The sequence below is a fragment of the Eptesicus fuscus genome, chromosome 7, assembly GCF_027574615.1.
Source record: "Eptesicus fuscus isolate TK198812 chromosome 7, DD_ASM_mEF_20220401, whole genome shotgun sequence".
Classification (NCBI taxonomy): Eukaryota; Metazoa; Chordata; class Mammalia; order Chiroptera; family Vespertilionidae; genus Eptesicus; species Eptesicus fuscus.
In genome coordinates this window covers 10,698,957-10,716,425 of record NC_072479.1, presented here as the reverse complement: position 1 = coordinate 10,716,425, position 17,469 = coordinate 10,698,957, and the positions used below count along the sequence as shown (strand labels likewise).

The 17,469-nt window shown below is 35.7% G+C and overlaps 1 protein-coding gene across 3 annotated transcripts in view; it reads left to right on the top strand.

Annotated features, from left to right (window-relative positions):
* PAN3 (poly(A) specific ribonuclease subunit PAN3) overlaps positions 1-17,469 on the top strand; it is a 182,212-nt gene that overhangs the window by 19,756 nt on the left and 144,987 nt on the right. For all 3 annotated transcript variants that reach the window (XM_008158175.3, XM_008158177.3, XM_008158176.3), the window contains exons 2-4: positions 3,415-3,536; positions 4,792-4,858; positions 7,553-7,623. In XM_008158175.3, coding sequence (XP_008156397.1) covers positions 3,415-3,536; positions 4,792-4,858; positions 7,553-7,623 — 260 coding nt within the window. The remainder of the gene's footprint in view (positions 1-3,414; positions 3,537-4,791; positions 4,859-7,552; positions 7,624-17,469) is intronic.

Below are 17,469 nucleotides of genomic sequence, written 5' to 3'. Positions count from 1 at the left end.
AGTTTTCCAGTAAAAAAATGGTTTACTTTTATTTTTTGTCCTCAGCATTTACCAAATTTAGTTGACTTTAGAGTTCCTTTGGGTAACATTGATCTATTGTGGTGTTTTGGGAAATTGAAGTAATTTCATCTAGAAGGGACAAAGCTAGTCATGGAGAATGTTTCTTTAGTTAAGCTGTGGGGTGGACTCTTTTTTTTTTTTTTTTTAGTAGATTATTACCATACACATTTATATGTTAATAGTTGCAGGGTAACTGCTGACAGATGTAGAAGTTTTAACTCTTTAGGTACTGTAAGACCCTTGGGTTTAAAGTTGGAGTGTCTCATGATCATTTAAGAACTGAAGGCTTGAAATTTCATCTTTTCATTTCTGTTTCCCTCTCTCAAAAATTGAATGGCAGTTCAGTGCAATAGAGAATTGGCTTTTTTATCTCAGTTCTGTCACTTACTAGCTTTGTGATTTTTGGGAAAGCTATTTAATCACTCTGAATCACAATTGGCTTAACTGCAAAATAAGAGATATCAACTTTTCCAACAGTTGTTGTTTGGACTGAGATTCATATTTATACAGTGATGTTTAATCACTATTCCATAGAGATATAATAGTTAAAATAAAAGATTTTAACAGACCTTTCATAGAAATAGTAAGCCTTATTTAAAGTGGATTGCAAATTGTTATTCCACAGAGATGTTATAAAGTTTACTTAAAACAAATTGCAAAAATAAAGGGTACAAGGAATGAAAAGTTCTGGATTCTCTAGTCGTGGTAATTAAGGTCTCTAACATATCTATGCTTATGCAGTTTAAACTTAAAAGTAACAACCCTTTTCTCTTTGAATATCCTATGATGTAGGTAGGACATGTATGTACTTTGTACCTTCTAAGAAAAATTAGTATTTTTGTGGTCTATATAGCATAGAGTAATATACTGTACATTAGTGATTTTCCTAACTACTTTTGAAATACCATTTCCCCTTCCTTTCCTTCTGAAACTAACTTTTTAAAACAAGAACTCAAGTGTAATTGTATGTGTGGAATGTTTTTCTCTCTCCTAGATTTAGTGAGATATTATTGGTATGTAACATATGTAAGTTTAGGGTATATAATGTGATGATTTGACATACATTTATTGCAAAATGATTACCACAATAAAGGTTGTTAACACCCCCCCCCCCACACACACACACATAATTACCTTTTTTTTGTATGTGTGATAACTTTTAGGATCTACCCTCTTATACAATATTGTTAATTGTTAATTATAGTCACTGTGCTGTACCTTAGATCTCCAGAACTTGTTCATCTTATAGCTGGAAGTTTGTATTCTTTGACCAGTTTCCTCCCCATTTCTCCTAATCCCCAGCCCCTGGCAACTATTGTTTTGCTCTCTAGTGCTTTGAATTGGCATTTTTAGATTCCACAGAAAAGTAAGATCACACAGTATTTAACTTTTTCTCTCTGACTTATTTTACTTAGTATAACATCCCCAAGGTCCATCCATGTTGTCACAAATTACAGGATTGCCTTCTTTTTTATGACTGAATAATAATTCCATTTTGTGTGTGTGTGTGTGTGTGTGTGTGTGTGTGTATGAGAGAGAGAGAGAGAGAGAGAGAGAGAGAGAGAGAGAGAGAGAGAGAGATTCTTTATTCATTCATCTCCATAAATACTTAGGTTGTTTCCATGTCTTGACTATTATGAAAAATGCTGCAGTGAACATAGAGATGCAAGTACCTCTTTTTGAGATAGTTACGTTATTTCCTTTGGATATATAGCTAGAATTAAGATTGCTGGATCATGTGGTAGTTTTATACTTACTTTTTAAAAAATATGTTTTTATTGATTTTAGAAAGAGAGAGAGATAGAAACATCAATGATGAGAGAGAATCATTGATTGGCTGCCTCCTGCACACCCACTACTGGAGATTGAGCCTGCAAACTTGGCATGTGCCCTGACCGGGAATTGAACTGTGACCTCCTGGTTAATTGGTTGATGCTCAACCACTGACCCACACTGGCTGGGCTATATTTAATTTTTTGAGGGACCTCCATACTGTTTTCCATAGTAGCTGCACCAATTTACATTCCTACATCTCTGTGTCTTAGTTTGTCTTGCACTAACAAAATACCACGGACTGGGTGGTTTATAAACAACAGAATTTTTATTTCTTACAGTTCTGGAAGCTGGGAAGTCCAGTATCACAGCACTGGCAGATTATGTGTGTTGGTTGGTGAGGACCCACTTCCTGATTCATAGATGGGCACCCTCTTGTTGTGTTCTCACATGGTGGAAGGGTCTAGGAATTTCTGTAAGGTCTCTTTTATAAGAACACTAATCTCATGCATGAGGGCTCCACTCTCATGACCTAAGCACCTCCTAAAGGTCCCACATCCTAATACCATCATTTTTAGGGTTTAGGATTTCAATATATGATTTTGGGGGTATACCAAAATTCATATTATAGCACCCTACATCCAACTATCAGTATTTCTTTAGTCTACTTTATTTTGGTTTAAATTGTTGTTAATCCTCACCTGAGGGTATTTTTCCATTAATTTTTAGAGAGAGTAGAAGGGAGGGGGGACAAACAGAGAGAGAAACATCGATGTGACTGAGACCCATTGATAGGAATCCAACCTGGGACTCTTGAGTCTGTGGCGGAACCAGCTAGGGTTAGATTACTTCTTGTTGGGAGTGGGAGTGGTTTCAGTGGTTCTTAGAGGTTCTGCACAGAAGAGGGCAAATTCTACTTGCAGTTCAGCTATTATGAAGTGTAAGGCTTTGTACTTAACTAGCAGCTTAAAAATAGCAGCATTCCAAGTACTTACCAAGAAGTAGTACTTGGAATGTACTACTAAAACATATTGTCCATGACTTTGTTCATATATAAATGGATTGTTCTACTTAAAATCATTCTGTATTATCCTGTCCTAAAATCCATAGACAGGGTGTCATCCCTGAACTCTATTCCATTTCTACTTCTATAGAATTGTTTTTACTGAACTATGAATTAATGTGAGTCTGCTGATTTTTTTTCATAATAAATGTTTTTTCATAATAAAACAGTCCTGAGGAAATTGCAGTGGTTTATAGTTTCTGCTGGTCTCTTGCAAAGTTAAAGAAAGAAACTTGAAATCCAAGTCTGATTTGTTTCTTCATGTTGTGCTTGGTAGCTTTTAGGTGACTGATACAAAATAAATTACTATCTCTGTAGGAAAACAACAGTCAACTTGAGCATTGTTTAACAAATGTTTAGAGCTGAGCCAATTTTATTTGGTCTTGCCTTTGTTATGAATAGGTAAATAAAAATAAGTGTGGCAGATTGACACTTCAAAAGTTATTTAGGAACACAGAAACCACATCAATATTTGTGCTTTTAAATAATCAAATACTTGAATTTTTTTTCTCTTTCAGTTCCTGGAATAGATGGAGGTGCTTTAACTGATACCAGTCTCACAGATTCCTATTTCAGCACCAGCTTTATAGGAGTCAATGGATTTGGAAGCCCTGTAGAAACCAAGTATCCCTTGCTGCAGGTATCATTAGTATGAGTTTAAACAGTAAAGTTTATTCTGAGGGTGGAGAGCATCTAGAGCAGTAGTTCCCAACCTTTCTTTGGCCATGCCCCACCTAAGCATAAAATCCTGATATGCCCCCTCCCCCCATGACACATAATTCTTATTATTCAAAAAGTGAACTCCTATTCACATGGAGGAAGCCTAAAAGGCCATTAACTTGGTCTAAACACACTTCCAAAGAACATGGCAACCATGAAAGAGAAAAATAAAAGAATGAAAGGACGGTTGAAGTACTGAGGAAGAAATCACCAAGAAATTGTTAAAAAAATGTAAAGTGATATGAAAAAAATAGCAAATAAAGTTTAAAACATAATAGGGAACTGAAATGCATAAATATATCACAATATATATTTATATACTGTGTATGAGGCCCTTAGAACCATAAGAAATTCAAAAAAATTCACTGTTAATAATTTATTCTTGAATTGCCCCCCTTAAAAATCTAATTGCCCCCCTGTGGGACATGTGCCCAATGTGGGTACCACTGATCTAAGTCTTCATTTATTCCTAAATTTATTTATCAGGAGGACGTGGGATTTTAGATAAAGAGGTAGTTGGGATATAGTTAAGGCATCTTATCTCCTTTAGGGTTGGAGTAGGGTGAGCTTTCTAGGGTGGGGTTAAGGTTGGGACAACCATGGAGGATGTAGAGGTAGACAGGAAGAAACTATTTCACTCCTCTATGTGTTTGGTGGTTGTGGGATGAAGGCTTGTTATGATGGAGATACACCATAGAGATTATGGAGTGTGTTGAGAAACCATGAAACATTTAGAGAACAGTGAATAGCCTAATTTTATAGAGTCTCTAAGGTACACGAAGGATAATATGCGTTGGGAGAAGATATTAGAGAGCATTTCTTTATATGTAGTCACTTTACATCTTGAGTGGATATTGGAATTTAAATTTTATGGACAAGGAAATTTAGTAGTTAGTTATGTGTGTCTTGCCCAGGCTGATAAATTAATACAAGTGCAATTCAAAATAGGTCTTCAGCTTTAGTTTTAAACACCTGACTAGTGAATAAAATTTTCATTTGATGTGTTATACAGTGTTTGGAAGTTTTTGCATAGATTATTGTAATCCAAGTAGCAGTGATTAGAGTATTAGTAATGTGAAAGATGGATAGGAGGGGAAGAAGCAAAGAAAGTTAGTCTTAATTGGTTGAATATTCTTAATTCTAGTGATATTATGTATCTATATTTTCTTTTTCAGAGAATGACTAATAGTAGCAGCTCCCCAAGCCTTCTAAATGACAGTGCCAAGCCATATGCAGGCCATGGTAAGGCTTGGTTCCTTTTCCTCTCTTATATGTATGTTTCTTACTCTTAAAACAATATGTCCATTGTAGAAATTTTGAAAGTTGTGGACAGGTATAAGGAAGAAAGTAAAAAATGATCTATTATTTCATATTCAGGAACTATTAAAATTTGTATTATATATACACTAGAAGCCCAGCGCATGAAATTGCGTGGCCCCATCCTCTGCACAGCCTCACTGTGCTCACAGCTCCGCCCACCTTCACGCGCCTTGCAGTGCTCACAGCCTCCTGGTGACCAGTCCTTGGTCGTTCCGCTGTGACGGTGTCACGACCACAGGGTTTTTATGATAGAGATAATACATAGCAGTACTTAAGTATATACATTGTAATACTTAATTTCAAGATCACAGTCTATCTAGTAAAAAAGTAATATGCAAATTGACCATCACTCCAACACACATGTGGTCAAAGATGGCCTCTCCCCCATGTGGACACAATATGGCCGCCACAAGATGGCCGGCAGGGGAGGGCAGTTGGGGGTGACCAGGCCTGCAGGGGAGGGCAGTTGGGAGGGACCAGGCCTGTAGGGGAGGGCAGTTGAGGGGGACCCAGGCCTGCAGGAGAGGGCAGTTGGGGGGTACCAGGCCTGCAGGGGAGGGCAGTTGGGGGGTACCAGGCCTGCAGGAGAGGGCAGTTGGGGTGACCAGGCCTGCAGGGGAAGGCAGTTGGGGGGACCAGGCCTGCAGGTGAGGGCAGTTAGGGGTGACCAACCCTGCAGGGGAGGGCAGTTAGGGGAATCTGGCCAGCAGGGGAGCAGTTAGGTGTCGATCAGGCTGGCAGGGGAGTGGTTAGGGGGTGATCAGGCTGGCAGGCAGAAGCGGTTAGGGGCAATCAGGCAGGCAGGCAGGTGAGCAGTTGGGAGCCAGCAGTTCTGGATTGTGAGAGGGATGTCAGATTGGAGAGGGTACAGGCTGTCCTGAGGGACCCCCCCCCCCCCGCATGAATTTCGTGTACCGGGCCTCTAGTTAAATATATTTTAATGGATATTTCTTGATCATTATAAACTGAATTCTATTATTTCTCTTCATAATTTTCTGAACTATTTTTGTTTTTATTCTTAAAAAAACAACAATTAATTATACTCCAATATTTGATTATGTGTATGAATCTGTGTTCATATTTTGAGTTGTTTTAGAAACATTCTTAGATATGGAATTACTGTTTCAAAGATTATGGACATTTTAAGGCTTTTGATATAGAAGTTCCAGGTATCTTTCGGTATCCTTTTTAAAAAATAAATGTTCAAGGATTTTTTTTGGGGGGGGGTAGCGTTGTTGATCTTCATTGGAGGATTTTTTCCCCATTGCTTTTTAGAGAGAGTGGGAGGGAGGGAAGAAGAGTAGAAGAGAGAGAGAGAAACATCAATATGAGAGAGAGACATTAATTGGTTGCCTCTCACATGTACCTGGATGGGGGCTGGGGATCGAACCTGAGATTCTTCGGTACAACTACGGACTCACACTGGCCAGGCCAAAGGATGATTAAAAAAAAAAAAAAAAAAGTAACAATTGAGTATTAAGACTGCATCAGTAAAATGTTAACAGTTATTAATAATGGTGACAATAAGAATTTGCATGTGGATTATTTCCATTTTTTGTTTTGTTAATCCTCACCAGAGGATATTTTTCCATTAATTTTTAGAGAGAGTGGAAGGAAGGAGGAGGGGGAGAGAGAGAGAGAGAGAGAGAGAGACACACATTGATGTGAGAACACATTGATTGGTTGCCTCCCGCACACGCCCGGGGGATTAAGCCTACAGCCGAGGTATCTGCCCTTAACCGAAATTGAACCCAGGACCCTTCAGTCTGTGTGCTGATGCTCTTTCCCCTGAGCCAAACTGGTTGGGGTATGAGGTTTCTTTAAATGAGAGTATTTACTATATATTTTTTAGGGTTTTACAGATAATTTAATGAGAAACATAAGATTAACTTAAATCTCAGAATTGAAGATAACTATTTTAATGTGTATTATGCACACCTTTTCAGAAACTTCTGATTTTTTAAGTGGAAAACAATTTAGACTTACACTTTTGTTTGTAACTTCTGACCATAAAACAATAGAACTCTGAATCTGTAAAATCTTTGGATTTCATGATTGTGTTTTAAAACTTAATTTACCTTTTTTTAATAAGAATATAAAATATCTGTGATAAACTTAAAAGTGTGGAATATTTTTAGAGTAGATGGTTTTAGGGCCTTGCCTAAGTGTTAAAACCAAGAGTGATCACTCAGAGTATAGCTGACTACCTCTCTGTCATCCCCTTTTTTATTTTTCTCATGATTTGGTCTCTAAATAAACATTTACTGCAGGTAGACTTCCTTCATAAACACATTCATAATAACATGGTTAAAAGCCATCTTTTTTGTTTTCTGTTTGATTTTTCTTTTAGTTTTAAGCAAATAGAAGCATCCTAATCTGCTTAGCTTCTTGAATAAATGTGTACTGAGTATTGGCTGAATGCAGTATTCTCCAATTTGTGTTTTATTCACTCAGAAAATATTTGAATATCCACTGTATTTGAGGCATTGAGTTTAACTGTTAGTGTAGTATGTGATTTTCATTACTTTTGTAAGCATTGCCAAGTTAAACATTTATTATTAGACTTGTGGGTTACCGGAGTTATCTGTGTGGAAACTTACATAACTTACCTTCCAGATCCTCTCACTTCACCTGCTGCATCCTTGTTTAATGACTTTGGTGCCCTCAACATCTCTCAAAGAAGAAAGGTAGGTGAAATTGAAACTTATTTGAAGCAAAATAGAATATAGAAGTGATACTAGTCATTACCTATATCGTGCAATATTCTCTTAAGTGGAGAGAGGGCTTTTCATGGACTGTAGTACTTTTCTTTCTTTTTGTTTACCCTTTCTTTGTTATATATCTGCTGTATGTAGAATTTTATTTCATCTGTGTGCATGAAATAGAAACATTTTATGTAAAGGCTTGAAATACTTCTTATTTTTGTATGTATTAAGATACTTTAGTATTCTGTTTTTAAGATAACATCTAATTTGATGTAATTGCTATCGATGTGACTCATTTTAGGTATATTGATTATGTTTTTTTTTCTTTTCCTTTTATTAAATTTATGGGGTGACAGTGGTTAATATGATCATACAGGTTTTAGGTGTGGATTTCTCTGTTATAAGATCTGCATATTGCACTGTGTGCTCATCACTCAAAGTCAGATCTTCTTCTGTCACCATATTTGATTATGTTTTAAATTTATTTTCTGACTGCTTTGTCTTAACTTTCAAAGATTTCTACCCTAATTTAAACTACTCCTTACAAGGCAAACTTAAAATCCCTAACTTTTCATAATTGGCCCAACTGTTTAAAAACAGTTTAAAATCTCTTAAAAACATTTTGTAAAACTTGGTGGAAATTACTATAAAGTTATAACTAATTCATTTTCCTAAGTAATGAAAGAAAGACCCAGAAGAAAAGAATATTAATTTTAGAAAACTGATATAAGCTTAAAATGCTTTTAGGAGGTATCTGATTAGAGGCTGGTATAAAATGAAATTCAAGAAGACAAGATATTTACAAGATAAAAAATTTATGGGGTCAGGTATGAATTATATCAGTACCTCATGTACTTAGTATTATCTTCAATTTGAAACAGTTGAGAACAAGGAGGTAATTAATTACAAAATGCTTTTAAGCATCTGTAATTAGTAGACTAAAATGTATAGTTTTGATTTTTTAGACTTTCTTAAAGGTTTTCACCAGGAACATATTTACTCTTGCATATGGTATAAGTGGAATAGAGTTGGATACAAGCGGGCTCATTGGCAGTAATAAGAAGTGACAATAGACAAAGCCAGTAAAATGCGGAAAAGCAGAAACAACCTAGAAATCAATTTATCTGGACCTATTTAGTGTAGGGGAAACTAAAGTGGTCTTAGTGGTCCCTCTAATGGCCTTTTCACATCCTTGAATTAATAATTGGTTAACTGTTTTAAGTAGTGTTTCTGATGTATGAATAGAAGGTTAAAGTAGAATGGCAAATAAATACAAGTATTTCTAATATGAGGGTTTGGTGCACTACACATTATAGTAGAAATATATGACTTAGAGGTACTGATGTTATTTTTGAGAAAATAGTAAAAATCACTGGAGACTCAAAAAAGGAAGATATAGTGTGCATCCTTTTAAAATTTACTTTAGTAAAGGAAAATAATAAAAGAAAGTGTTACTACAAATATGACCTCAATATTTGGAGCGATATTAGAATATATTCTAATGGAAACAGATTAATATAGGTGCGATTTTTGAGGTCCTGGATCTCTAGCTTTGTGACCTTGGGCCAATTTTCTAGAATATAATCTTCACATCTGTGAAGTGATGAGCATGGCCTGGATAATTGCTTTCTTTCATCTCTAAAATTCAATGTCTGTCCAAACTGAAAGGACCTATGTGTCAGTCTTTACTTATAAATTTAGAGTTCACAGAGTATATCTTAGAAGGACCATATTTTCTTGCCATTTACATTTAAAATAATATGTAGGGACATAGATTTTTTTCAATAGTGGGCTATATATACTTAGTAATCTGAGAGTGCAGGTTGCATATATTTTGAAATTATTCATGGTTGAGTTTAGAAGGTTTAAAATCTCTATATTAGAAGTACTCTTGGCATAAGATATTGCATGGCACACACTGAATTGAAGGCATATGGAAACTGTCTATTTTGTTATAGTAATTCATAATATATATTTAATGATGTAATTTTAGTGGAAGTAACTCAAATTTATGTAAATATTTAATTATAATTCCATGTTATTCTAAGCAGGCTATCATGATTGCTTAGTGACATTTTTATTTCACAATGGTATCAAAGAACAGGTATATAGGCCATACTTACTAATATTTCATAGCTAGTTAGGTAAATTATTTTCTGAAAGACTCAGTTGGGTGAGTCCCTGGTGTTGCTTTTTCTTTGCCTGTCAGTATATGAATTATTGGAATCCGATTAGTTAAGTATTGTTACTCTAGGTAGTCTTATATGTGCTATGTGGAGAATTTAAGAATGGAATGATATTTTTCCTGCTTTCCTCAAGTCTAACTGAAGAGGCAATACATGAACCTACTAGAGAACATTTATACAGCAGCATGCTAATTAGTGCCAATTTAGAAATCTTATGATTGCTAAGTAGCAACAAATTCTCCAGATTCAGAAGAGTTTATGGAGAACTATAACAATTTGATAATTCAGCAATATCCAGTTATGTGATCTTTTTTCTAGCAATTCATCTTTATTTTATCAAAGTATTGGACCATGATATATAGGAAAATTTAAAAAATATATTTCACAATGTTTTGGAAGCAGTAATTTTTTTCTTTGTTTTTCACAATAGGAATACATACTTTTATAGATAGAACAAATGACGATTATTTAAAAATGTGTATAATTATAGCTGGCCAAGGGTGGTGGTAGAAAAAATTGAATTATGGCTATAAACTTGATGGGAAGGTTAAGCTTTAACACACTGGAGATGGAGTTTTGTTAAAAATGGGAGTTAATATATAGGGTGTCCCAAAAATGTATACACACTGAATAAATATAAAGACAAGACAATGTTATTGAAATACATTTCATTTTCAGAATTAAGCTATCAGCTGTTAAAATTGTGTATACAGTTTTTTGGATACACCCTGTATTAATACGAGCAATACATGTGGAGACCTTAATAGTAAGATAGATAAGGTTGAGAACTGATATGATAGGAAAAGACTTGAGAATGAATCACAAATGTGATCTAGTCAGCAGTAAAAGTTTTGGTAAGGAATCTTTTGGGACAAAAAATCTTTATAGCAAAGTTAGATATTGAAATAGAATTTTAAAAAGTTATTTATTTATTTATAGAGAGAGAGAAGAGAAGAGAAGAGAAAGAGAAAGAAAGAAAAAACATCAGTTTGTTGTTCTACTTATTTATGCATTCACTGGTTGATTCTTGTATGTGCCCTGACTGGGGATCAAACCCACAACCTTGGCGTTTTATCAGGATGATGGTCTAACCAACTCAGCTACTCAGCCAAGGCCTACAAATATTCTTAACTGAAGTGATTCAGCATGACAGTTTGCTAACTGTTCTTGCTAAGCTCTGAGTTTTTATGTAGGGCAACCCCAGATAATTGAGACAAATCCTAGGCCAGTGATGGCGAACCTATGACACGCGTAGCCATTTCTGATGACACGCGGCCGCCTCACATGCAGAGGATGAAACATTTGCGAAATAATGTTTTTTCCTCAAAGTGACACACTACCCGAGTTATGCTCAGTTTTTTGGCGAAGTTTGACACACAGCTCAAAAGGTTGCCCATCACTGTTAGGCAAAATTTCAAAATTAATGTCTGGCATTCTTGGTTTCTCCTTTTATATCTTTCTTGGCCCTTCTCTGCTCTCTTTTTCAGTCATCTAGTCATTCTATTCTTCTTCTCCTCTCCACATTTTTAAGTAAAATAGGCTCAGGTGCCTGTCATTTACTTTCCTTGTTAGTTGTACTTTAGGATGCTATTTCTATCATACGCAGCTTTACCTAGGCATTTGCATTTTATTTCTAATAGTGAGAGAATAGATTTTCAATTTTGTAAATTTTTAAGGTTTCAATAACAAGCAAAATTCTTTGGGATTAGGGGACAAACATTTCTGGAGTATCATGTTTATTTTTTCTGTTTTTTATTTTAAAGCTTTTTGTTAGGATAAGGGAAGGGGAGTCAAAAGGAGCTGACTTATGGTGTCTTATTTGAGAAGGACTCTTTTTCCAGGATCTGGCTCATAGTAGAGCTTAAAAATATGTTTGTGTGAATATGTATATCTTGTTCTGCTATATTTGATATAACATATCAGTTTTTACTTAGTAGCATCCTCTTTTTTCAATCTCTCATCCTATATGTGATTGGTGTATTAACGCCACAAATTAAAAGATCTTTTTCATTTACGGATATTTACCTATCTGCGGATCTTTAACTGTGACAGTCTGTTTTTCTATAGAACTACTTTTTGTAGATCTATTCACCCACCCATCCCATCCTATTATTGTTATTATTTAAATAATGAAAATGTAAGACACTTGATATATTGTCATGAAAGGCCCACAGTTAATAATAATGAGTGACAAGACAAAATACAACATAATCTTTGAGGTTGACTTGTTTTGTTTTTTATTTTTAAAGTTTTTTTTACCCCTGGAAATTAATTTACTTGATTTAAAAAATTTAAATGGTTTTAATCATTTTGGCGTCTATTTTTCCCCAGTGAGTTTACATTGATCACTGATGACTAATGGAATTACAATCTTATATTTACTTTTTATAATTACAAATACTATAAAATATCAGGATATTTACTTAATTGAGGGAAGACCATTGTGAGCCAGAAGAGATTGTAAAAGAAATGCAAGTTTATTTTCAAATAAATATATAGTATATTATAGGTCAAAGGTTCCTAATATTAGTGGACCTTCAGGAATGGCAGGAAGTAGGTTGATGAGTTGTTACTGCAAAAGGTAATGAATTAATATATTTATTAAGCATTATCTGAAGGGAGATAATATTTCATACATGGGTACTATTTTCTAAGTATATGAAGATGTTCTGATTAATAAAATGCAAATTATTTTAAAGTGTTATCCATAGCAACTTTAAGTCATCGTTCATTGTTTCAAAGTAGAAACAGTGAAAGCACAGTTACTATACAGGCAGTCCTCGGGTTATGTTGGACTTGATGTACATCGTTTTGTGGTTATAAAAAAAAGTTCCATCATTTTGATGTATGTACATATGTGCTTTATGCTTTTTATTACTTATTTACCACAAGTAAAGGTCAGGAATTGTTATCTTTCTTTTAAATTTTTTTTACTGTTTCACTTCATTACTGCTGTGTATGTGCGCCATGTGAGTGACGTAGGTGCTTATGTAGGTGGGTTCCGACTTTTGTCGAAAATCACATTACGTTGCACCGCAGGAATGGATCTTCGACGTAACCCAAGGACCTAATGTATTTTTGATTTTCAAAGGGGTTACTTAAAATTCAGGGCATTGGAAATTTTTTGTCGTCGGATAACAATTTGATTTCTCTCATCCTATATAATAAAAGGCTAATATGCAAATCAACTGAATGGCAGAATGACCGGTCGCTATGACATGCACTGACCACTAGGGGGCAGACACTCAACGCAGGAGCTGCCTCCTGGTGGTCAGTGTGCTCCCACACGGGGAGTGCTGCTCAGCCAGAAGCCGTGAGCTGGGCTCACAGCTGGCCGAGAGGGTGCAGGCAGCCTGAGGGACCCCCCTCCCCCGCCCCCAAGTGCATGAATTCATGCACCCGTGGGTCCCCTTGGCCTGGCCTGCGGGATTGGGCCGAAACCCGCTCTCCGACATCCCCCAAGGAATTCCGGATTGTGAGAGGGAACAGGCCAGGCCAAGGGACCCCACTGGTGCAGGGAGGGATTGGGAGGCCAGGGAGGGACAGTGGGAGGGCTCCAGGGCATGTCCGGCCCATCTCGCTCAGTCCGATTGGCTGGACCCCAGCTACAAGCTAACCTACCGGTTGGAGCGTCTGCCCCCTGGTGGTCAGTGCATGTCATAACGAGCAGTTGAGTGGCCTTAGCATATCATTAGCATATTACACTTTGGTTGACCAGATGACCGGACACTTAGCATATTAGGCTTTTATTATATAGGATGATGATATCATATGTAGTAACATATGTTTGATGATCTGAAACCTTCTGGAGATGAGGCTGTTTTGTAATTTTACCAAAAAAGTTGTGCATTGAAAATTGGTCTGTTACTTGGTTGCTTTAACTACATTTTCTATATAAGCAGTGGTATTTATAGACTTTTCTTTTGCTAGACCGTGAATTTTTAGGGGAAGAGAATAGAGCTTATCATTGTTTTTCTAGGAAGGGCAAAAAACCTTATGTTGAAATGTTGAGTCAATGAATGAATGAATGAATGAATGAAAAAATATGTGTGTGGAATTAAAACAGTTTTTAAAGTTAGCTTTTACTGTTCTTTGACATAGTCTAGTTAGGAATGAGAGTTTACTTCTCTTAGTCTTAAACCATTGGAATGGGCTTTCATGGATTAGAGCAAAGATTTTTGAAGAGCCAGGACTTTGGGGACCATGAGTAATGAAGGCTCTAAGTATCTTGGTCAAGCTTTAAGGAGTTGGGGTGCTGAACTATTGAACCCCTATTCCTTTTTATCTGGGGGTGAGAGGGTGACTCCAATTTCTATTTGCACCACTAGTTGTTCCTTATCCAGGTCTTTTCTTTGACATTCTCTAGAATTTTACTTCTCAGCATGTGGTCACCAGACCAGCAGCACTAGCAGTCTTGGAAGCTTTTTTGGAAATGTAGAATCTTGGGCTTCACAATTGACCTACTGAATTAGAATCTTTATTTTAACAAGATGCCTAGACGATTCATATGTTCATTACAGTTTGAGGAGGGCTGATCTAGAGTACATGATCAGACTTTCTTATCCTTGAAAACTTGTTCAAGCCCTAAGTTATTTTTTAAATATCCAATAAAAAGGGCAACACTATTTTCAGCTATCTTATTTATGGTGTTTATTTAGAGTTTGTGAAGAATGATAAACGTCAGTCACTTTTGTAGTGAATCTTGAGATTTGTATATATTAGAGAGAGAGAGAGAGAGAGAGAAAGAGAGAGTGAGAAAGAGAGAAAGAAGGAGGAGGAGTAGGAGGAGGAGGAGGAGAGAAGGCCAGTTATAGGCTCTGCTGGATATTTTGCCAGAGGAGCAAAAGAGATGTGGAATTTTGGTGTATAGTATTGACTTACTAGAAGGAGGAAAAGAAAAGCTGGTTATTCACTAATAGGACTTGATAGGATTAACTTGGGGGTAAACAAACATTTCCCATCAAATTTTGTTTTGCCCTTTTTATTTTCTCATCTTCCATTTGGCTTTTCCATTTCCCTCCTCCCCAATAGCTGTTTTTAACCTAGCAGAGCCATCTCCATTTTCATTTCCTTAGTTCACATCCTTTACCAAGACCAGGGTTCTCAAATGGGGACAGTTTTTGTTTTTTTAAATTAAATATGTTTTTATTGATTTTAAAGAGAGGGGAAGGCAGAGGAAGAGAGAGAAAAACATCAATGTGAAAGAGAAACATTGATTAGTTGCCTCCCACACATACCCAGACCAGGGAATCAAACCTGCAACCTGGACATGTGCTCTGACTGGAAATCCAACCTGTGACCTTTTGGTGCCTGAGAAGACCATCAACAAATCTAGCAACACTGGCCAGGGATCAAATGGGGGCAGTTTTGATCCCCTTCACCAAGGGGACATTGAAGATATTTTTGGTTGTCAAAACTGGTGCTGTTGTACTCATGGCGCAGTGGGTAGAGGCCAGGGATGTTGCTAGACATCTTACAATACAGGACCTGTACAAGAAAGAATTACCCAAAGTCTACTGCTGAGGTTGGGAAACTCTTACTTGGATTGCTGCCAGAGTGCAGCAATTTGTCTACCTGTTTCCAGTTTACTTCTCATTGTTAAGTTTTCATGAGTTTCTTGGTGTCCATGGAATGAAGTCCAAACTCCTTGCCATAGGATATAAAAGAATTCATGTTGGTTTGTTTTTATTGCTTTCAAACCTCATCTTTTGCTCTTAAGGTTGTCTCTCTACTAATAGGAGACTTAATACTTACCATAAAATAGTTTTCCCTTAACACCACGGTGCCTTTATGCCTCTACCTACACATTTTTCCTAGCCTATAATATAGCTTGCTTGCTCTCGCTCTCTCTCTCTCTCTCTCTCTCTCTCTCTCTCTCTCTCTCTCTCTATGTCTCTCTCTCTCTCTCTCTAGGCATATTTAATACTCCTTCAAAACTGCTCAGGCCTTCACTTTCTCGTTGAAGTCTTTGTTTCTGCACTGTTGGTACCTTGATTATATGTGCACTTATTTTATCACAGTGAATGTGTTCTGTTTGCATGATTTTGTTACCTACTAGATTATGTCCACTTTTTGAGGGAAAGGTGAGTGCTTTATTTTATTCATTATTGTATTCCAAGTACTTAGAACTGTTCCTGATACAAAGTAGGCTCTTAAATGATTAGTTGAAAACACATTTTTTTATAATAGTTCAAATAATTTGGAAATTAGTTTACAAATGAGATTTTACTATAATTTACTTTCTAGGCAGTGAGACTTATATTTCTTTTTGCCTCACCTTACTTTCTATTGCTGTCCTCTCTTTTCAGATACCATTTTGTCTTCTGCTTATAATGATATTTTAAAAAAATAGCATCTAGGTCATATCACTCAGTATCACATTAGATGAAACTTTAATTGCTGGCTATTTATTGAAGAAACTTAAATCTGTAATGGCACATGTTTGGAGATCTCTTTTTACCTAAAAGGAAAAATCCTTAGGCTATTTACAGGTTTTGGGGGGATAGGAAAGAGGTGGAGGAGTGATGAATTCTTCTTTGGAAAAATAAAAAACGTATAATGATAGCTGTTGAGGGAGGGAGAATGGCACATTAGATTAACCCTTTTTCTATGTTGCTATGCCTTTCTATGTAAGAAAGTAAATTTTCAGGTCAAAAGCAAGTCTGAATTTGTAAAGGATCTTAACAGAAGAACATTTAAAGCAATAATTTTCTTGCTTTCAAATATATGACTGGAATTTTAGGTGTCCTTGTATAAGTCCTATTTGACAGGTTGTGTGTGTTAAATAAACTTTGATATGTTGAACTTTTCTAATAGGATAATCCTTAGCCCAGACATTCTCTAAAATGTAAATTTTAAATTAGTGAAGGCTTAATTAAGGTTATATTATTTTTGCTGTATGTAAAATCTTTATAGTTGTGAGCTCTAGTTACTAGAAATAACTCGCTTTAAAATTTTCATTTGTAATATGGTTTTGAAGGCTACATTTTTATTCTCATCTACAAAAGTTGCTTCTGATGTAGACATAGAGGGGTAATTGAATTGGTTCATGATTGCCTAGAGGTGGAAATATTTTACCTTCATGAAACTTTATCTACTGCTATAATAATTGGGTATGTAGGTAGTTTTGTTGCCTTTCTTATGCAAGTTAAAAAACTTTTTTTCCTCCTTAAACCAAAGACAGCATAGTGGAGGGCCTTTTTGGAGTGGAGAATGTAAGTTGCATAGAATTATTTCCATTGGCATAATTTACAAGATCATTTTGAAATTTAGGAATCAAGTGTTTTCTTCAGATTGTTTGTTTTTATTCTGGAATAAATATTTTTTATATATTTGTCTGGTTTTGACACCTTTTATGAAGAAAGTTAATTTAATTATTTGCTTTAGCAGTCTTGTGACAGAACAACGAGTAAACATAGATTTTTAAAATTTCAGGTCTTAAATTAGATACCTTCTCAAGAATGTGTCATTATTCCTTAAAGGAAAAATATATATACAAATTCCCTTTAAGGTTCAATTTAGTGCAAATTTGATATAATTAAGAGAAGTAAGATGGTGGAAACTGTAATTAACATTCACATAATAAAAAACCCTGCCAGTCACTAAGATAGTTTACTAACTTTATTATATATAATGTTAGCCA